The sequence below is a fragment of the Haliotis cracherodii genome, unplaced genomic scaffold (assembly GCF_022045235.1).
Source record: "Haliotis cracherodii isolate W230 unplaced genomic scaffold, xgHalCrac1.p SCAF_13, whole genome shotgun sequence".
Lineage (NCBI taxonomy): Eukaryota > Metazoa > Mollusca > Gastropoda > Lepetellida > Haliotidae > Haliotis > Haliotis cracherodii.
Window position 1 is genome coordinate 22,910,995 of NW_027266268.1, and position 22,944 is coordinate 22,933,938.

General features: G+C 41.0%; 1 protein-coding gene across 2 annotated transcripts in view; it reads left to right on the plus strand.

The window, feature by feature from the left end:
- LOC139459772 (laminin subunit gamma-1-like) overlaps positions 1-22,944 on the plus strand; it is a 76,976-nt gene that overhangs the window by 44,480 nt on the left and 9,552 nt on the right. For both annotated transcript variants that reach the window (XM_071241435.1, XM_071241436.1), the window contains 14 exons: positions 446-574; positions 1,516-1,639; positions 3,968-4,110; positions 5,463-5,703; positions 7,124-7,379; positions 8,236-8,358; positions 10,364-10,486; positions 11,841-12,051; positions 14,219-14,403; positions 15,274-15,436; positions 17,358-17,551; positions 18,878-18,977; positions 20,952-21,083; positions 22,040-22,072. In XM_071241435.1, coding sequence (XP_071097536.1) covers positions 446-574; positions 1,516-1,639; positions 3,968-4,110; positions 5,463-5,703; positions 7,124-7,379; positions 8,236-8,358; positions 10,364-10,486; positions 11,841-12,051; positions 14,219-14,403; positions 15,274-15,436; positions 17,358-17,551; positions 18,878-18,977; positions 20,952-21,083; positions 22,040-22,072 — 2,157 coding nt within the window. The remainder of the gene's footprint in view (positions 1-445; positions 575-1,515; positions 1,640-3,967; positions 4,111-5,462; positions 5,704-7,123; positions 7,380-8,235; positions 8,359-10,363; positions 10,487-11,840; positions 12,052-14,218; positions 14,404-15,273; positions 15,437-17,357; positions 17,552-18,877; positions 18,978-20,951; positions 21,084-22,039; positions 22,073-22,944) is intronic.

The following is a 22,944-nucleotide window of genomic DNA, read 5'->3' on the forward strand; positions in this document are numbered from 1 at the left end:
CAGCAGATTCTAGTACTTCCATGAAATGTGAGGCCACACATTTTATATTTTTTGTTTCATGGGCCCCATCAACGCAACTGAACAGCAGCTTGAACAAAAATAAATAAAACATAAATATTTTTATTTTTATTGTGTCTCCTGCTTGTGATGTAGACCCTCATATAAATAATAAAATTTTATATATCAATTCCATGTCTACATCACTGTCAGTGATTCAAGGAGCCAGCTGCAGTTTTAACTCCACGGCAGATTGACTTTCATATAAATATATAAATGATCGAGATAGCTATTTATTTTTATCTTTATTTCTATTTTTATTTTAAGCGACCTTGTGTGAAAAAGCTGGAATAAATCCATGAAACCTAAAATTAGAAAGTGTGGCCTAATCGTTGATGTAGAAGGGTGTTTTGCTTGTTTTGTCAGATGTCATGCTCTTCACTTGCAGCGTGCAACTGCAACAGGTTCGGCTCTGTCAAATTGTCGTGTAATGGGACTGGCGTATGCACATGCCAAGCTAACGTCACGGGTAGCAAGTGCACGGCCTGTCTGCCTAACCACTACGGACTGGTCACAGGTGAGATGCCACACACGTTATTCACTGACCAATACCCCAACTCCCATGTTAGAGGTTTAAAGTACTGGAAATACTGAAATACCGCACCAAAAAAACATACACTGTGCTTGTCCATTTGGACAGGTTGAGCATCGATGTACACATGCAGATTACTTACCTTATTTCTTATGGTTTTGGCACCTGTGAAGATCCAGGGCAGAATATGATGCAGGGTATGATATCAGTTCTATTATGTTAAATACCCCATACTCATTAGCTACCATAACTTTGTTCTTCAATTTTGTAATCTGAAAAGGACCTGTGAAGATCCGGGGTAGAATAAGTTTACAGCATCCTATGCTTGCCGTAAAAGGCGATTATGCTTGTCGTAAGAAGCGACTGTGCTTATCATAAGAGGCGACTAACGGGATCGGTTGGTCAGGCTCACCGACTTGGTTGATGCGTGTCATCGTATCCCAAATGCGTATATAGATGCTCATGATGTCAATCACTGGATTGTCTGGTCCAGACTCGATTATTTACAGACAAGGATGTCGTTTGTGGGATTTCAAATATAAACATAAATATTGACCGAAGGTTATCTATTCATAAATGCTAAAGAATCTGTCAATGTTGTCCCAGCATTGAACACGTTTCATTTACTTTCAACTGTTTGTTTCTGATGTTTTCTGGAACAAATTATTTTCTTGTTAACACTTTGAGACATGTCAGGTAACGACAACCCAGTATTTGTTACAATATACAGCATGTCCAGATAAAAAACAAAATTAACTTTTTTGTAAAACCTGAGATCAAATTATATTTTTCAATTCTTTCGGGAACAGAATATTATTTTCAAAATACTACCAGTCCTTCCATCCCTGCCCCCTCCAAGACTTATCAATCCATCCCTGAGCTTCAGTCTGAAGCAAGTGCATGTACCGAAATATGTATGCTTCCAGGGAACGGCTGTTCCCTCTGCACCTGCAACATGGACTACTCCGCCAACAACTCCTGCAGCGACAATGGCCAGTGCCGCTGCAAGTCAGGCGTGGGAGGGATCCTGTGTGACCAATGCCTTGATGGGTAGGTTCTTCCCTTGCACTTTCAAAATAAATTATAGTTCCATTACCCATTAATTTGTTTCCTATATTTTATTACCAATCTTTTGACGCCATGTTTGTTTGAATGAAGCAAGCCATGGAGCAGTGTTTGGTTAAATATATTTTTAAGTAAAATGTTTTATATCAAATATTTGACAACTATTAATCTGAAAACCTGTTCTGTGCCTCCATAGTCTTTAAATGAATACATGACACTTTTTTATAGAGTGAGTGAGTGAGTGAGTATGGCTTTACTCCGCTTTTAGCAATATTCCAGCAATATCACAGCAAGGAACACCAGAAATGGGATTCACCAATGGTACCAATGTCAGGAATCGAACCCGGGTCTTCGGCATGACGAGCCAACGCTTTAACCACTAGGCTACCCGACCGCCCCCTTTTTTATAGATAGCAACTTCTTTTATTCCTTGTACGACGTTTCAGTGATACCTCATGCTTCTTCATCAAGTGAATGATAAAAGAGAAAGAAGTAGTTCTGAAATGTCATAAGAATAAAGAAAGTTGTTGTCTCTAAAAAAGTGTCATATCTTCATGTTCTCCCAGTTCGACCCCCGGCCACGTCATACCAAAAGACATTAAAAGATGGTACTTGTTGTTACCTTGTCTGGCGCTCGGCATTAAGGGGCTAAAACAAGGACTGGTCGGCTCGGAGTCAGTATACTGTGTCTGAGTAGGGTATTCATGTTAAACTGCGGCATGGTATCTCAGTGGGCTAGCACTATAAATCGGCATCAGTCCATATTAGTGCACTTATATGCACGTCGCTATATAAGTGCAATAATCTTGGACGCGACGTTAAACCCAATTTCACCTCACCTCACCTCATGTTCTCCCAACTTCTAAATGCCTATCAAAGACTTCCTCAAATGAAGCAGTCATGGACCACTTGTTCTGTTGTCAAATAAATAGTTTAAGATTATATGGAGGAGTTCTTTAAATAAATAAAAATGTTGATATAAATATTTGACACCGGTCACTCTGACAGGCCTTTATTAGAATATATAGCATCTGTAACCACTATGCTGCTGGAAATGAGTATATATTTGTATATATTTGTTTGAATTTGTGTATGCAGATTTACGTTATGAATATCTCAAGGATATACGGTACCCCTCCATGTTAACAGGAACTATTTAATACAAATCTGGTAATCCAGGTATTCTTGTTAATGACAGTAACTGTATCAAGGGTGCATTAGCTGTGTGGAAAGTTTGGATCAGTCCTAGACTGGAAGCAGTCCCTTTTTGCGAGCAAATTTTTTTTTAATTCAAGGTATGGGTTTTTTGGTCAGTGTTGTGTTCAGAATGCATAAAAACATGAAAACCTACCTCTCAATATTTTATATTTTTAATCAAATCTAACATTGTAACTTTTCGGTTGTAAGACATTATTTAGACAACCAACAAACACTTTTTAAGAAATATGTATGAGTAACGGTTGCTACCAGTAGGACAGAATATTCTTACCCATTTCACGAACACCTGCTGAATCTTTTAGTATATACTCACCCTGAAGAGAAACGCGAACCATAGAAACATATAAAAATAATTGTACCTTAAGATGTTTTCAGTGTGTACCATTTGATGACAAACAAACAAACAATCATTCAAGTGTTTCTTCTATCCCGATATGCTGCAGGGGCGGTCGGGTAGCCTAGTGGTTAAAGCGTTCGCTCGTCAAGCCAAAGACCCGGGTTTGATTCCCGACATGGGTACAATGTGTGAAGCCCATTTCTGGTGTCCCCCGTCGTGATATTGCTGGAATATTGCTAAAAGCAGCGTAAAACCAAACTCACTCACTCACTCACCCGATATGCTGCACGTGATTTCCAACTTTACACACTAATCCTGCACGAGACAAATGGTGCATCTCAAGTCATGGATCTATGATGTCACATGTGATGTGTTTATGAGCGTCGGTTCACACAACATACCAGTATGTTTGTTTGTGCATCGAACCAATTTAATATCTCTTGATTATGAGTTATTCTTTATATATTAACCAACATGTATGATATCCGCGTTTCTTTTGGTGGTGAGTACAGTTTTCACAGCTGTTTTGCCTTTTACAGCCGATGGAATCTGTTTTGAAGGATAATCAATACTGGTTATTGTCTAGCATTGACCTTTTGTACTAGATATATTGCAAAGAAATGAAGACTCTCCCATGTAGTTTGTCAATGCATATAGGTCATTTAAAGCAAACTGGATATTTGAATGCTTAATCATTTCTCGACCATTTTCTTAAAAATACCCACTGATCTGGACATCCTCCCTCCTGTCTCTTGTAGTTTCTTCAATTTGACGACAACTGGGTGTACACCTTGCGGCTGTGAGGCCAACGGCAGCAACAGCAACGTCTGTGACAAGACTTCGGGAGTCTGCCCCTGTAGAGCCAACGTGCAGGGAGACAAATGCATGCAGTGTAAAGAAGGTAGACCTTAGTCCATTCAGTTACCAGTCCTTTATCAGACAATTCCCCGTTCATTTGAAGATCATTCAGCTACCATTTCTTTATCAGACAATTCCCGGTTCATTTGAAGATCGTTCAGCTTCCAGTCCTTTATCAGACAATTCCCCTTATATTTGAAGATCATTCATTTATTAGTCCTCTATCAGACAATCCCCGTTCATTTGAAGATCGTTCAGCTACCATTCCTTTATCAGACCATTCCCTGTTCATTTGAAGATCGTTCAGCTACCAGTCCTTTATCAGACAATTCCCCGTTCATTTGAAGATCGTTCAGCTGCCAGTCCTTTATCAGACAATTCCCCGTTCATGTGAAGATCGTTCATTTATCAGTCCTTTATCAGGTAATTCCCTGTTCATTTGAAGATAGTTCAGCTACCATTCCTTTATCAGACAATTCCCCATTTATTTGAAGATCATTCATTTATCAGTCCTTTATCAGGCAATTCCCCGTTCATTTGAAGATCATTCAGCTACCATTTCTTTATCAGACAATTCCCGGTTCATTTGAAGATCGTTCAGCTTCCAGTCCTTTATCAGACAATTCCCCTTTCATTTGAAGATCGTTCAGCTACCATTCCTTAATCAGACCATTCCCTGTTCATTTGAAGATCGTTCATTTATTAGTCCTCTATCAGACAATCCCCGTTCATTTGAAGATCGTTCAGCTACCATTCCTTAATCAGACCATTCCCTGTTCATTTGAAGATCGTTCAGCTACCAGTCCTTTATCAGACAATTCCCTGTTCATTTGAAGATCATTCAGCTACCAGTACTTTATCAGACAATTCCCCATTCATTTGAAGATCATTCAGCTACCAGTCCTTTATCAGACAGTTCCCCGTTCATTTGAAGATCGTTCAGATACCATTCATCTACAGACAATTCCCCGTTCATTTGAAGATCATTCAGCTACCAATCCTTCATGTGCCATAGCAGCTACCAATCCTTCATGTCCCAATTGCCCATTCATTTAAAGATCATTCAGTTACCATTCCTTTATCAGACAATTCCCCTTTCACTTGAAGATCATTCAGCTACCAATCCTTTATCAGACATTTCCCCATTCATTTGAAGATCATTCAGCTACCAGTCCTTTATCAGACAATTCCCCTTTCACTTGAAGATCATTCAGCTACCAATCCTTTATCAGACATTTCCCCATTAATTTGAATATCGTTCAGCTACCAGTCCTTTATCAGACAATTCCCCTTTCACTTGAAGATCATTCAGCTACCAATCCTTTATCAGACATTTCCCCATTGATTTGAAGATCGTTGAGCTATCAGTCCTTTACCGGACCCTCCTCTTGTCAGGATTCTACGGTCTGGGAAGCTGGACAAGTGATGGCTGTCTCAAGTGCGAGTGTTCCGGTCATTCAAGCAACTGCACCACGGCCACAGGGTGGTACCTCACCAAGACGGAGAGTCACTGGACATTGGAAAATGTAAATGCGGCCACTGATGAACGCTGGACCGGCAAGGATGACCAGGGAAATAACGTGACCGTTGACGACCCGCTGCGACTTAATGAAGTGCCCTCGGACCCCTCAGCTCAGTAAGGATGAAATCATTTGTTTATGATATCAGGAACCTGTTCCACAAAGGAAGCTTAGCACTAAGACGATCATAATTTTCACTCTTTAACATTGGCCTACAGAAGTCATAGTCCTAGGATTGCCTTGTGGATCTAGACACGGCGCTGACCTCTGGTGGTGCTTATTCCAAGTGAGTCAGTCAGTCAGTCAGTGGAGCTTAGCAGTATAGCAGTGATATGCTGGGGTAGGCTTGGGACGAGTCCAAATTTACTACCCGGGTACCCACCACCCTATTACCCGACCCTACCCTCTATATGTCTCAAGACTAAAAAAAAAAGCATTTAAAAAAAAATGAACCCTGTCATCCTCAACCCCGTAATTGGATCCCCATACAGGTAAGTAGACTAACATCTAGTCTCTGAAATGAACATATCGTACATAAAAAAACAGTTGTTCAGTTATCTTAATAAAAATATAATAAAAAGGAGCCCAGTGACTCTCTTCATTTTCAGATACTGCAGTGATCTAGACTTGCCAAACATTATAGACTTGCATGGGCTGTATTTGATATATATTTGTATCAGGGTCTGTAAGACAGACTAACAGGTAAGAAGATTTTCTGAAATGTTGTGGAGCGGGGTATTCACTCAGGGACAAGCTCAAAGCGCTATTATTACCCCGGTCACCGGATAGGTCACTGAAGGTATTTTTTCAATACCACACATCACGTGTGTAGCTGGTCTGGTGTCCTCCGCCGTCATATTGCTTGAATGTTGCTTGAGCGGATGTATTAGGGTACAAGCACATGCCGCTGTATCCATTCCCTTTATTTCCTTCAGTATAGGACATGCTTCCATGGTGTAGTAGATAGAACATCTGCCTGGAGAGCTGAAGGTTGGTGTTCCCCGGCCTCGTCATACCAATAGACATGAAAAGATGGTACTTGTTGTTACCCTGCCTGGCACTCGACATAAAAGGGATGAAAGAAGGACTAGTTGGCTTGGTGTCAGTATCCATGTTAAACTGTGGCACATGGTATCCCAGTGGACTAGCACTATATAAACAGCCACACACACACACACTCAGCCACACACACACACACTCAGCCACACACACACACACTCAGCCACACACACAGTCACAGCCACACACACTCAGACACACCACACACACACCAAACACACACACACTCAGACACACCAAACACACACTCAGACACACACACACTCAGCCACACACACACACACACTCAGACACACACACACACACACACTCAGCCACACACACAGTCACAGCCACACACACTCAGACACACCACACACACACACACACCACACACACATGTCTCTATATCAGTGTCATAATCTGGAACGCAAGGTTAAACCCTATCTCACCCCATCTCACCCCATCTCACCCCCTCCTCACACCGTTATTTTTCAGATATGTGATGAGGTTGGTGAACAGTGGCAACAACATCAACCGTCGTCACATGTACTTCGTTGCGCCGGCAAAGTTCCTGGGCAACAAGAAGACGGCGTATGGGCTGTCGCTGACTATACAGATGCAGGTGAACGTAACGGAGGTTGCCGCGAACAAGTACAGAGAAGGAGACGTCCTGCTACAGGGCATGGGGCTGCCGTACACTCTCACCACCAGCCTCGTCCCGCCCACAGATGTCCAGATCCGCACCTATGTGGTGAGTTGTAGTCGTAAAAGTAGTTGTCATCGTCATCGTCGTCGTAGTAGTAGTAGTAGAACTACTAGTAATAGTATCAGTGGTAGTTGTAGTGGAAGTAGTAGTAGAGTGAGTGAGTGAGTGAGTGAGCATGGTTTTACTCTGCGAAATGGACGGCATTATCACTGAGAAATGGGCTTCACACATTGTACCCATGTCTGGAATCGAACCCAGGTTTTCGGCATGACAGGCAAATGCTTTAACCACTAGGCTACCCAACCACCCCAGTAGCAGTAGAAGTAGTCCTAGCAGCAGCAGTAGTAGTAGTCATAGTCATAGTCATACTTAATAGCAGCAGTAGTCGCAGTAGAAGTAGTAGTGGTAGTAGTAGTAGTAGTAGTAGTAGAAGTAGTAGTAGTCAAGGCTGTAGTTAACAGGGGGGGGAGGCAAATAAGATTATTCATTTCTTATTCAAGTTAACTTTCACAAGGAAAAATGTTTTCTATAAAAAATCCAGGGGGGCAAGCGGATGGGGCACTGGTAGTAGTAGCATCCAGGCTTTATGCAGTCAGTAGTAAATTCAAAAATTTGAAATTTACATCAGACCTGAGTAAATGTGTTTTGTGTGTAATTGAATGATGTTTGTTGCTGCGGCATTGCAAATACATCACAGCGCCATCGATTATTCAAGACAATCTCTATGACAATATTTCAAGACAATCACTATGACAATCATTCAAGACAATCACTATGACAATTATTCAAGACAATTACTATGACAATTATTCAAGACAGTCACTCTGTACAACATATTGACACCAAATTCTGCTATGACCTATATTTCGGTGAATTATGATTATATTGTCTACGTCCCCAGATAAGGATGCACGAGGGCAGTTGGATGGTGAACAGTACAGATGGACAGAACGCCACTTATGAGCAGATGATACAGACACTCACGGAGTTGACGTCGTTCAGGATCCGGGCCAAGTTCAGCAATGTAAGTGTAGCAGGGCGTGGAGTCGTCCCACAGATGACAGCCTTACCTTGCTGACGGGGTTAACCTCTTTGGTCATGTGGACAAGGCGTCCGACCTCTGATCAGAAGGTCCGTGGTTTCGAATCCCATCACGGGACTCGGACATTTAATGGCCGCTACATAGGCGCCCAACATGGGGCTGAGCATGTTCATATATAATTTGAGCAAAATAAGCCTGAGGACCCTACTATGCGGTCCGGGACGTGCCTTCCGTTGATGAGGGAGTATGTAGCAGGGCGTGGAGTCATCCCACAGAGGACATCCTTACCTTGTCAGCTTGCTGACAGGGTTAACCTCTTTGGTCATGTGGACAAGGCGTCCTGACAATCCTGATAGTGCTTGTATTTGTCTGTGATACAGAAGACGATTGTAACATGGGTCACAGCACATTTCATCTATGTTAGGCTTGCTTAGATCTTTCAGCGGATGAAGCAGATAGTTCCTGGTGTCCTGGTGTATTAGGGTTGATTGATAAGCTCTTAACCTCAAATAGAAGGAATTGTTTAATGATTATAGTGGAATATTTTTTTTGTAAAAAAACAAATTTACTGTATTGAGCAAACTGTTTCTTTGTGACAAGTCAGTTAAATAAGCAGGGATCTTTGAAATTTGCCAAATTGAGAAGGGCTGATCCAGCATTTTAAATTTTTTAAAAGGGATGGGTCCAAATTATCAAAATCCTCTCTCAATCAATTTTACTGACTACAACATATAACATGTGGTTATCAAAAGTGTGTGTTGGGGTGGGGTGGGGTGGGGGGGGACCCCCAGGACCCCCACTCTGGATCCACCTATGCATGAGGAATGTACAGTGGCTAAGCACTTGTAGAAAAAGGGCTCAACACCAAAAGCCATCCACGAGATATGAGTACAACACTAGGAAGGATGCCCCCTTCCTAATTCACAGTTAGGCTGCAGAGTTTGAGCCTGGTAGGGAGAGCCTTGCAGATGACCCCGCTCCTGGAAGTCCTGTCACATCAGCAACACCAGAAATGACCCTGAGAATCCACGATGACTGACCAGAAAATGACTGAGCATCATATAGCTAGTTCAGCAGGCGTTTACTTTGGCAATGAAGAAAGTATCAGCTCGTTGGCTTCCAAAGCTTCTGAAACTGATCAGAAGCACAATATGTCTTGTGATAAACTAGCTCTGTTTGAAGCTGACCTAGAAAGGTTCTTGCAGCCATTTGTGACTAGAGATGAAACCTGGGTTGACCACTTACAAACAACAGTCAAAACAGTGGAAGGACTTGACTTCAACACCACCAAAGAAGACAAAGACTGTCAGCTTTGAACTCCTTCAGAGTCCACCTATTTGTCTTACCTGGCTCCATCTTCCTTCTTTTCCCAAACATCAAGAAAGCTCTAGATGGAACCCCTGTCAACTCAAATGATAATGTCATAGCAGCTGTGGGAATCTTTTTGGAAAGCCATGAGAAGGACATCTACAAAACTTGGATAAACTCCCTCCAATATCTTTGGCAAAAGCATATCAATGTAGAAGTCGGTTGAAAAATAGGACATCTACGAAACGTGGATTAAATCCCTCCAATATCTTTGGCTTAAATCTTCTCTGACGGACATTTGGCTGTGTAATGACAAGAAACTTTGTCTATTCACTCTTTCATTTAATACACTTGTGTATGTAGATTTCATGGCCATAACAGAGTATTCATATATATTGTACTGATTCAACCCATCACACTGGTCCTATTTATGTACAGGACCTGCATTACATTGGGCTTTCCTTCATGAACAACTGGTATCATCACGGAATAATTCATTAACACATGCTCATAACATAGTCAGCATCGTACAATCGACTCAATCGATTCAATCTTATTAATTTGGAAAGGGTTTTATCGCTTTTATTTTCCACATTAAGCGCACATGCCGTGATATGAAGCAGATATGTTCAAACCAACCCACTCACTCACGCCTAGACATATTTGACTCTAAATTCAGGCGACTGACGCAGCCTCAGATCTGTTTCGAGTGGTAATGGAACATGCGACCAACAACCAGTCAGCTAGCACAGGGACACCCGCCACCAACGTGGAGCAGTGTGTCTGTTCTATGGAATATGCGGTAAGATAATAACTATACTGAGAATAGGTTGTGTGTCAGTTTGTACTGAGAATTGGTTGTGTGTCAGTGCATACTGAGAATAGGTTGTGTGTCAGTGCATACTGAGAATAGGTTGTGTGTCAGTGCGTACTGAGAATAGGTTGTGTGTCAGTGCATACTGAGAATAGGTTGTGTGTCAGTGCGTACTGAGAATAGGTTGTGTGTCAGTGTGTACTGAGAATAGGTTGTGTGTCAGTGCGTACTGAGAATAGGTTGTGTGTCAGTGTGTACTGAGAATAGGTTGTGTGTCAGTGCGTACTGAGAATAGGTTGTGTGTCAGTGTGTACTGAGAATAGGTTGTGTGCCAGTGTGTACTGAGAATAGGTTGTGTGTCAGTGCATACTGAGAATAGGTTGTGTGTCAGTGCATACTGAGAATAGGTTGTGTGTCAGTGTGTACTGAGAATAGGTTGTGTGTCAGTGCGTTCTGAGAATAGGTTGTGTGTCAGTGTGTACTGATAATAGGTTGTGTGTCAGTGTGTACTGAGAATAGGTTGAGTGTCAGTGCGTACCGAGAATAGGTTGTGTGTCAGTGAATGCCACAACTGGCGTACGGTTACTGTGAGAATGCAACAATTGGTATAAGGTTACAGTGTGAATGCCATGACTTGCATAAGGTTATAGTGTGAATGCAACAATTGGTATAAGGTTATAGTGTGAATGCCACGACTAGCGTAAGGTTATATTGTGAATGCAACAATTGGTATAAGGTTACAGTGTGAATGCCACAACTGGCGTAAGGTTAAAGTGTGAATGCCACAACTAGTGTAAGCTTATTGTGTGAATGCAACAATTGGTATAAGGTTAATGTGTGAATGCCAGGACTGGTGTAAGGTTATGTAATGAAGTGAATGCTATGACTAGCGTAAGTCTATGTAACTGTGTTTATGCAACAATTGGCATAAGGTTATGTAACTGTGTGAATTCCTCGACTGGCGCAAGTACTTATAGAGGTAGGAATGCTTTGACTGTCTATGTGAAGGTATGTAAATGTATAAATAAATGATACAACCCTGTGGTCTATGTGAAGGTATTCACGCCATGGTCGCCACCGTAAGTGTATATGTAAAGTTGTGAATTCATAACCATCGTGAGAATATGTAATGTATAAATAAATGGTACGTATGGTATTGGTGTGACAACCGGGGTAAGGCTTCTAAAGGTATTAGTATTACAACTGCCATATGTCCATTTAAATGAATGAATGCCACAATTGTTTGACATCTCCGTAAGGGCTGAGTGTTTGATGTCTGTATTACGTCACATCGTCATAGATACCACATGACATTGAGAAAGAGTTTGTTTCCTCACCACAGGGTTCAGGCTGTGAGAAGTGTGCTGCCGGCTACCGGCGTGCAGTTGCCTACAGTGGGCCGCCGGGGGTGTGCGAGAGCTGTCAGTGCAACAACCATGCCGTGTTATGTGACCAGGAGACCAGCGTGTGCATGTGCAGAGACAACACGACAGGGCCCCATTGTGAGACATGTCTGCCAGGTTTCTATGGAAACCCATTAGCAGGGACTCCAGGTACTCTGTGATTGAATTATGTTGGTGATATTCTTATATGTCTTGTTGAACAATCACAATCTCATTAAAATCAGATCTTAGTTCTTGCTACCGCTAAACAAAGATCTGAGGACATCACATTACAGGTCACGTCAGAACGACCTTTCATCCAACCAATGAGAGTGTCGCCTACCAAATCATGAAAGTGACAGTTGGAATGTGATTTCTGATCATGCAAACTTGAAAAATTTAACACGGGGTATTCCGAACAACAGTTACAGGTTTTATGACTGAATCCATACACTCTAGACCATCTATTAGCCATTCTAGAATGTTTGTTTGTCCGGTTTTGAAATTTTTAATCGAGAATTTGTCAAAATATGTTTCAAAGTCTAGTCGGCAGTTTGAAACTAGTCCCGTAAACCAGTAGAATGCAGGCTTCTGATTCGCTCATGCTGACTTCTTGTCAATCATTCCATTGGTCGGTCAAAATTTGCAAAAGTTCGTTCTGACGTGACCCGTAACGGGATGTCCTGAGATCTTTGTTTAGCTAGAGCGAGAACTAACATCTGATGTTAATGAGATTGGAACAATCATACGATAATGTTTGTTGGTTTTACACCACTTTGAATACTTCGAGTACATTCCAGTATGTCAGCTTTATTTGTGAGAAGATGCTTCAACAGATGCAGGTAATAAATTATACCATTTCATGAAATGCACAGGTATGACGCGAACAGGCCAAGAATTAAACACAGGAGAAATATGAGATTCGAACCTGCGATCAACGGATCCTGTTACGATACAGTTACACAACTCTGGAGATCGAATTGCGGTGCCTTAGACCATTCAGTCACCCATGCCCCTTAACAATGACTGATTCTGTGACGAGACATATACAATACAGATGCACCAGAATCACATCCTTGCCTTAACGTTTCTTAACTTTTATTATGATCTTTCATGACTGTTCATCCGCCTCCTTGGTCTAATGGGAGAGTGTCCGCCCAGAGAGCGGAAGGTCCAGGGTTTATTTTCCCCGACCGCGTCATACCAAAAGACGTTAAAAGATGGTACTTGTTGTTACCCTGTCTGGCGCTTGGCATTAAGGGGCTAAAACAAGGACTGGTCTGCTCGGAGTCAGTATACTGTGTCTGAGTGGGGTATTCATGTTACCGGTAAACTGCGGCATGGTATCTTAGTGAGCTAGCACTATAAATCGGCATCAGTCCGGACTAGTACAAGCAGCCACACACACACATACACGTGCATGCACATCGCTATATAAGTGCAATGATCTTGGACGCGACATTAAACACTATTTCACCTCACCTCATGAATGTTCCACCTTAGATATGTGAAACTGTTAATAGTCATATGTTCATATTAATCATAATGCCCATCAAGCAGAATCGGAAACAGAGAGAAAAGTTATTATAATGAAAAACATGGCAATTTCATTCAAATCAACAGTGTTATCGACACTTATTTATGAGTAATTTCTCAAAAATGTTATTCTGAATTAGGGCTTGGACGGTTAACTCGGGTACTCCAGTCGTGTGGGTCCTGAGTAAGACTCAGGTACCCACAGGCGTACCTAGACCCATGGTTTTTCACATGATGTATTGTTCAAAAACAATAACAATAAAAGTTTGCATTTCTCCCTGAGTACGCTCACATTGTCTCGGACTGTTATACGTTTGAGTAAAGACGTAACTTCAGTCAACTTCAGTGTATGCATGATCTGATCGTTTCGTATGTGTCTGTAAAACAATTCCCAATCTGACATTGTGTACCCAACTCCTGAGGCCTACAGTTGCTACCCGGGTAGGGTCGGGAAAAAGGGGGTCAAGTACTCAGATCATAAATTATGGGCTCGTCCCAGCCCTACTCTAAATGGAACTTGACTTGATAAATATTGAAAAAAACATAATATTTAATTAATATGGTATCCATTTTACTCTGCCCAAAGGCATGTTTTGTTTTCAATTTTGAATTGAAAAAAAATAAAAATACTTATCAAGAAAGGTATTCATGCGGAGACAGAAGTCCGAACGACTTCTCTGTTCCAATCCCATTTAGCGATCTGTTTCAACCAATGAGATTGCAGCACTCTCCTGTTCATTGTACAATTCTTTTTCATCGCCTGTTAGAAAATTTGATTACAATTGTAAGATTCGTCTTGCAGGAGACTGTAAGCCGTGCACTTGCCCAGGGAATGTAATCACAAAGGACGTGAATGTGTTTGCCACGGAGTGCAGTCTCAACACGACCTCGGGGGGTCCGACTTGTATCAACTGTACTGTCGGCCATGAAGGCGAAATGTGTGAATCCTGCATACAGACATATTACGGACAACCTGCAAATGTCACAGTTAGTATATCCAACCGTAAATTCCACACACATATACTGAATAATTTTAGACATTTTTTTTTAAATTATGTGATCAGTATTCACTACAAAAGGATATCCCAAAAAATATTCATGATCCCCATCTTTTTTTGTTCAATATACAACATGTAAGTCTATTGATTGGTCGTTATTTGATCACACGTAACAGGTTGATAAGTCAAGCACACAGGATTGTGAGTGCTAGGGATGGCTATTGATACAGATCACAATAATTACTAAATATCGATCAATTATCAAGAAATATCAGAGAAGTAACTGTGAGCAAATAAGCAAAATATATTCTGAAAGAAATTAAAATCCACTGGTGAGGTGGCACATTTATGCAGGGATTATTTTGAGGATGTTTGAGGTATAACAAAAACAGTTTCTTTCAATCGTCATCAGTTGACATTATTGACAAAAACAAGTAAAACAAGTTAGTAAAACTAAACTACATTTAATCACAATAGTTTATGTAAGATATTATTGATGACACAATAATGTCGATAATCATTAATATGTCTTCCCATCGACGATAATTCTGATTATTGATCTTTTTGGCCAGCCCTAATGAGGGCAGTTTTTTATTTTTTGTTATCTCTGAAAGGAGAAAACCACACAGTCTTTGGACCCACAATGCACTATTTTCACAACATCCAGAATATCCTATTTTTATTGTGTAAAACATGTCAGTTTATATTTTTTTCCACCGTTATCCAGATCAGATTTTTTCCAATCCCATTGCCTGTAAATTGGCGTGCTTGTGGGCAACTACAAGTTAAATTACGTAGCTCAAACTTTGAGATAAACAAACAAAAGCAAATTTGAATCATCTTAAATGCCTTGTTGCAGAACAATGACGGTAAATGTAGAACATGTTCCTGCAACAGCCGATCTGAAAACTGCGACCGTGTGACCGGCATGTGCATCGACTGCCGCGAAAACACCACCGGCCAGCAGTGTGAAGAATGTGCCCCCTCCTTCTACGGTGACCCCTCAAAGGCCCCCTGCACACGTGAGTACACAGTGGGCGTCAGTGAAGGCTGCTTAGCACCAGTGTCAGTGTCAATATTTAAGATGACACGCAATCAGCTAGGCCACACACTGTCCACCCAACTTTCATTGGTCAGCTCCAATGACAAGCTTTGGCAACTGCATCTCCCGAGACAAGAGAGTTAACTGACTTTAAAAGTCCAGTTTCCACCCTTGCAGAACTAGGCTGGAATTACTGGGCTCGATCGTAGCGCCGCCAGTGGCTATTACCAGTTATGTCCCTTCTAAGCCTTGCCTATGGACCAATCAAATGCCACCTCTCGTATTACTTGCGTTTGCTTCACCCAAATTTGGGTCTTACATCGCGAAATGCATCAAATTACGTGAGTACCTTGATTGAAAACATGAAAAGATTTGGAAAATATGTGCTTTCAACGAGTTGGCGGTGCACATGCTTTGCAAATCCTGCAATCGACCGAAATCTGCACGACAGTTTATGAACAGGATTTCGATTTTGGCGCGAGATTGTGATTGGACTATGCATAGACTCGTTAGTCCAGCCAAAACGTAACTCCATAATACCAGCCTAGTTCGGCAAGGCTGGAAACTGGACTTTTATAGTCAGTTAACGCTCTTGCCTCAGGAAGATGTAACTGTCTATAAAAGTCCAGTTTCCAGTTGCCGAACTAGGCTGGAACTCTGGAGCTACATTTTAGCTGGACTAACGAGTTTGTGCAGTCCAATCAAAACTGCGTAACGAACAAGGCATCCAGTTCGTAAACAACATGGATTTCAATGTGCTGATTTCAGTCGACTGCAGGATTTGCAAATCATGTGTACCGCTAAGTGGGCATCGACAGATATTTTGTTTAAGGCAACTGTTATGAGAGGTAAAATCTGATTGGTCAACAGGAGGGACATTAAAGGGACATAACTTGTCATATTCACTGGTGGTGCTACGATTGAGCCCAGAAATTCCAGCCTAGTTCAGCAAGGGTTGAAACTGGAATGTTATAGTCAGTTAATGCCCTTGCCTCGGGAAGATGCTCTCTTGATCACCTGGCAACTGGAGATCTAATCTTCTCTGAATAGAGAGTGCACTGAAACATGTTAGATACACAATACCCCAAGGAAAAAAATGATGGCCAAGCACTAGGAAAACATGAGAGAAGTTGTTTATGTTGTCATTTTTTCCTGATCACTTGGTCATTCTATGACGGACATATTATAAAGCTGATACGTAAAATATGTAATACATTGTAAAGTTACTATGTCTTACAAAATGTTTACCTTGTATCTTGTAAAGTTTAAACGTATCATACAATGTTTACCTTTATCTTGTGAAGTTCAGACAGATCACCTAGGGTTTAAATGTATCTTCTAAAGTTTATACATATCTCACAGGGTTTAAATGTATCTTCTAAAGTTTATAAGTATCACCCAGGTTTTAAATGTATCTTGTAAAGTTTATACGTATCACACGGGGTTTAAATGTATGCTTTGAAGTTTATAGGTATCACACTGGGTTTAGATGTATGCTTGAAGTTTATACGTATCACACTGGGTTTAGATGTATGCTTTGAAGTTTATACGTATCACAGGGTTTAAATGTATACTCTGAAGTTTATACATATCACACAGGGTTTAAATGTATGCTTTGAAGTTTATACGTATCACACTGGGTTTAGATGTATGCTTGAAGTTTATGCGTATCACACTGGGTTTAGATGTATGCTTTGAAGTTTATACGTATCACAGGGTTTAAATGTATACTCTGAAGTTTATAGTATCACACTGGGTTTAGATGTATGCTTTGAAGTTTATACGTATCACACAGGGTTTAAATATATCTTTAAAGTCTATATAATGCATAGTATAGAGCCAGCAGAAAGCTTGTCCCGTTTTCTCCACGTAATGGCGATACTGAAATGTCCATGTTACAGCATGCACCTGCACAGTGTCTGTGGGTGCAACTGGGGAGTGTGACAACAAAGATGGCCGCTGCAAGTGCAAGCCCAACGTTGAAGGATTTCAGTGTGACAAGTGTGTCGTGAACGCCTACAACTACTCAAGCGGGGAAGGGTGCACCATGTGCGAATGTCACAGTGTTGGCGCCACAAGTCAGCAGTGTAATATAGTAAGTATACCAACCAGTAAAACAGACACACTGTACCGACCCCGTTCCTAAATGTGTCTGGTTAATACAAATACAAGTACAGTGAAGTTAATGTGACTGGAACTTTTTTCGATTTATGACATGACGCTGTTGTAACAAATGTTATATTTGGGATAACACTTTCTTCTTAAAGTACAGATTCTTGTTCTTTTTGTGTTGAGTCCCATCCAGGATTCAAACCCACACTGCCCTCACTGAGTGAGGCACCTAATCGCCAGCACACAAAGTCAGCGATCTAAACCCACTCAGCCACCGAGCTTTCCACAAAATGAGCGTTTGCCAACTGGTAGCCTAGATCACGTACTTTGTGTACCCCTCTGACAAGTGTAAATTGGCACGGCTCCCATGGGCAAAAGCTATGAAAACACAATGTCATTTAGAAAGTGGTCAAATGTAACAAATGTTATATTTGGGATAACGTTTTCTCAGTAAAGTACAGATTCTCGTTCTTTTTTGGGTTGAGTCCTTTCCGGGATTCGAACCCACACTGCCAGAGTGAGGCACCTAATCGCCAGCACACAATGTCAACGATCTAAAACACTCAGCCACTGAGGCTTCCACAACTGGTAGTGTAGATCACATACTTTGTGTACCCCTCTGATAAGTGTTAATTGGAATGGGTCCCATGGCCCATACGTTTGACCACTTTCCAAATGGCATTGTGTGTTCATGACTCTCTTGTTAGGATTAATTTTTATTAGTACCGGGATGTCATGTTGACACTGTTTGTAACTACGGATAACTCAACATTGCCAAAATGTAACTTCATCCTGCAACAGATATTTTAAACAACGGTTATAACAAACTCAAACAGACCACTAATTTTAGTTTGTAATAACCATAGTTTGTTATAAGCATATATATAGAATATATACAACAAATGGTCTGCACTAAAAAATAAGTGGTGGAAACTGGACTTTCAAAGTCAGTTAACCCTCTTACCTCGGGAAGATGCTCTGAAACAAGGAGCCAGACAGTTTCTTTTTCTTTCCCCAAATCTTTTTACGACATCAACATCTCCAGCAAACTTATCTCTTTTGGGGCTATAAAACTTGAGGACAATGGTGAATGTGAATGCACTGTGGAGAATACAGAAGTTGAATTAAAGTTTTGATGTGGAATGAATTACAAATTTTGGATTTGAAAATTCAATGAACATATTAAACATTCAACAGATAACATCGCTGGTCGGTAATCGGTCGGTAATCGGGGTGTTTGTGTTGTGAAACTGCAGGTTCTGTTGTTAATACCATCGACATCATATGAGTCAATATGTGTTGTTTGCAGACGTCAGGGATATGTCCGTGTCGTACCAATGTTAATCAACAGAGGTGCGACTCCTGCGCTGATGCCTTCTGGAATATCAACATCAACACAGGATGTGATGGTGAGTGTGGGACAGGGAGTTGGATTCAACTTTGATCAGCATATAAATTTGCAATGTGAACGCCAGAGAAATATCAGTCCCAACTAAGTCACATCACCGTGTGTCAGCCTATAGGAAGAAAAATGCCACAAAGCATAGCTTTGAAGGCCATGTGTAGCATGGAATATGACGTTAAATATTTCCTGAATTGATAAATAGGCATTACTTAGAAGTTGACAGATGACAAAGTAGACACAAGTTATGGATAACAACTTCTTTATTTACTGTATGACGTTTGGGTAAAGATTGGTATAGATCCGTATGCCTTTGTCAAGCTTGACTTTGGTATAAGGATTCATACCGAAACATCGCCTTTACAGTAAATAAAGAAGTTGTTATCCATAAATTGTGTCTGCAGTAAACGAACATAACGAAATCAAAGGGACCCATAATTTTAGTTCGTTATAACCGTTGTTCGTTATAAGCATATATACAACATATACACAGCAAATGTCCGGCACAAAAGAAAGTTTGTTATTACCGCAAGTTTGTTATAAGCTTGTTCGTTATAAACATAGTTTACTGTACTTTGAAAATATTTTCTTTTGAAACTTTGCATGCACTTCGGGAACTTTGCTGTTCATTTCTTCTTGAAATGTTTAGTCCTTTTACGTAAAGGTATATCTTACAAACGATATCAAGCAACTTGTTCTGTACTAAGTCAACTAGTTGGGTGTCCCATGCCTGAATAAAGAAACGTGTGTAAGGATATATATAGAGATCATTATGGGAGCATACTGCTTTTACGAAATGAGTGTCTGAATTCTTATATTCCCCCAGCGAGAGCAAGGGTAATACATGAATGCTTATAAAAATTTTGCAACATCAGTATGAGACACATGCGAGTGTAATAATTTCATTATTACCACATATTTCTTTAACCTTTTGAGCTCCCCTTTCCAAAAATGCACTACAATTGTCAAATGACGTCAATAATCTTCAACTATGACATCATTTCTAGTGTGATGTCACAGAACAATTCGCATGACGGCAACTAGGGCTGGGACGAGTCCAAATTTACTACCCGGGTACCCACCCCCCTATTACCCGACCCTACCCGGGTACCCACCCCCCTATTACCCGACCCTACCCGGGTACCCACCCCCCTATTACCCGACCCTACCCGGGTACCCACCCCCCTATTACCCGACCCTACCCGAGTACTCACTGTAGGTCTCAGGAGATGTCTCAAAATGGGAACATTTTTAGCATAGCCCATGCAAACCGTATTTAGATACACGTATTAAACAATCTGGTCATTCATACACTGATGTTGAATTAAGTTATATCTGAATTCAACCATATGAAAAATTAGAAGGAATAGGTGAATAGTCAGAAAGAAATGCAAACATTAGTGACTTGTAGTGTAACCATAGAGTTTTAGATAATTTTTGTCCTTAAACAATATATCACGTGACTAACCATGGGTCCGGGTAGTCCTGTGGGTACCCGGGTCCTACTCAGTACCCACCCGACCCGGGTACCCAAGTTACCCATCCCAGCCCTAGCGTCAACAATGCTGTCCGGGTGACGTATACAATACATTGGTGTCCTACTCAGTACCCACCCGACCCGGGTACCCAAGTTACCCATCCCAGCCCTAGCGTCAACAATGCCGTCCGGGTGACGTATACAATACATTGGTGTCCTACTCAGTACCCACCCAACCTGGGTACCCAAGTTACCCATCCCAGCCCTAGTGTCAACAATGCCGTCCGGGTGACGTATACAATACATTGGTGTCCTACTCAGTACCCACCCGACCCGGGTACCCGAGTTACCCATCCCAGCCCTAACGTCAACAATGCTGTCCGGGTGACGTATACAATACATTGGTGTGCATGAAGTGATATTATTATAATATATAATTTTTATATACTTGTTACTTCTAACCCTATGGATAATAAAATTAATGCTGCATCCTCTTCCTTCCAGCCTGCCTCTGTGACGTACAGGGGATGCTGCCAGAGTCTGGCGGCAAGTGCGACCTGACGTCGGGACAGTGCACATGCAAAAACTCAGCCTTCACTGGAATTAAGTGCAACACTTGTTCTCCAGTGTTCTTTGGTAGGTGCACTTAACTCTCCAGTCAGGATAAACAGCATACATTACACTCTGTGTAGGCACACAAGAACATAGTCACATCCTGTAGACATAAGATCTTAGTATACAATACACTCTGTGTAGGCACACAAGAACATAGTCACATCCTGTAGACATAAGATCTTAGCATACATTACACTCTGTGTAGGCACACAAGAACATAGTCACATCCTGTAGACATAAGATCTTAGTATACAATACACTCTGTGTAGGCAGACAAAAACATAGTCACATCCTGTAGACATAAGATCTTAGTATACAATACACTCTGTGTAGGCAGACAAAAACATAGTCACATCCTGTAGACATAAGATCTTAGTATACATTACACTCTGTGTAGGCAGACAAAAACATAGTCACATCCTGTAGACATAAGATCTTAGCATACATTATACTCTGTGTAGACAGACAAAAACATAGGCACATCCTTTAGACATGACATTAGCATATATAACACCCTGTGTCAGCACACAAGAACATAGTCACATCCTTAAGACATGACATTAGCATAAATAACACCCTGTGTCAGCACACAAGAACATAGTCACATCCTTAAGACATGACATTAGCATATATAACACCCTGTGTCAGCACACAAGAACATAGTCACATTCTTTAGACATGACATCAGCATATATAACACCCTGTGTCAGCACACAAGAACATAGTCACATTCTTTAGACATGACATTAGCATATACAACACCCAGTGTCAGCACACAAGAACATAGTCACATTCTTTAGACATGACATTAGCATATATAACACCCTGTGTCAGCACACAAGAACATAGTCACATTCTTTAGACATGACATTAGCATACATAACGCCTTGTGTAGGCAGATGAGAACACAGTCACATCCTTATTTAAACTTATTGGTAAAATTACATGATTATTAAACATGTGTCCTTTGTTTACAGGAACCTATACATACATCAACCTATTTTCCCTTGGTAAGTTCAACAATTTTTTAAACAATGCTCTTAAAGAACAGTGTGTGAGTGAGTGAGCGACTTGGGTTTAACACTGCTTTTAACAGCATTCCAGTTATATCACAACGTGTCAGCTTAATGTGGGAGGAAAGCCTGAAGTGAAGCAGGTCTCAGACGTTTACCACTTTGGTGCAACACAGGAGCACGGGTATGGTGCTGACCTACCTAGAAACATAATCGGGGCGAAAGGGAATCAAAACCCACGATCATGGGTTTCTGGCGTGCCCAAGGAATGCAACTCAGTACAGCAACTTGTGGAAGACCAGGCCACCTGCATGCCAAAATCTACAGTGAATGCTAGGATAGTGTTAACATATCTGTAATAATAATGATAATAATAATAAAGTATTTGACGTAATTAGCGCCCAGGGCGCTGTCAAAATTAGAAATAGGGGGCTCTTATTAGAATATAATTTTAGTGAGGAATACAACAGAGTTGAAAGATCGTAAATTGCATGGTTTATTGACTTTATTCTGACAGCCTGAAATGATAGAAAAGAAGAATCTGTGTGTATTATACACGACAGATATATTTTCCAGAATTTAATTGCCCATAATTAAGGGTGCATATAACACACAAGTGCGTATTATACACGAATAAATAAGTCTTTTTACATTGATCAATCGGAAGGGGTGCTAATTGGGATTGTTCACTAGCCAATGTATTAGCAAATATCGCTGTGGGCGTTTATTAGAGCGGGGCGCTTATTACGTCGAATATGGTAATGATAATGATAATACACATCACAAAGGACATTATCTGACTGCTCTCATGAAGAGTCAGTAGCATTGAAAGAGTTTTTCTATGGTTTCCAAACAGATTAAAAAGCAAG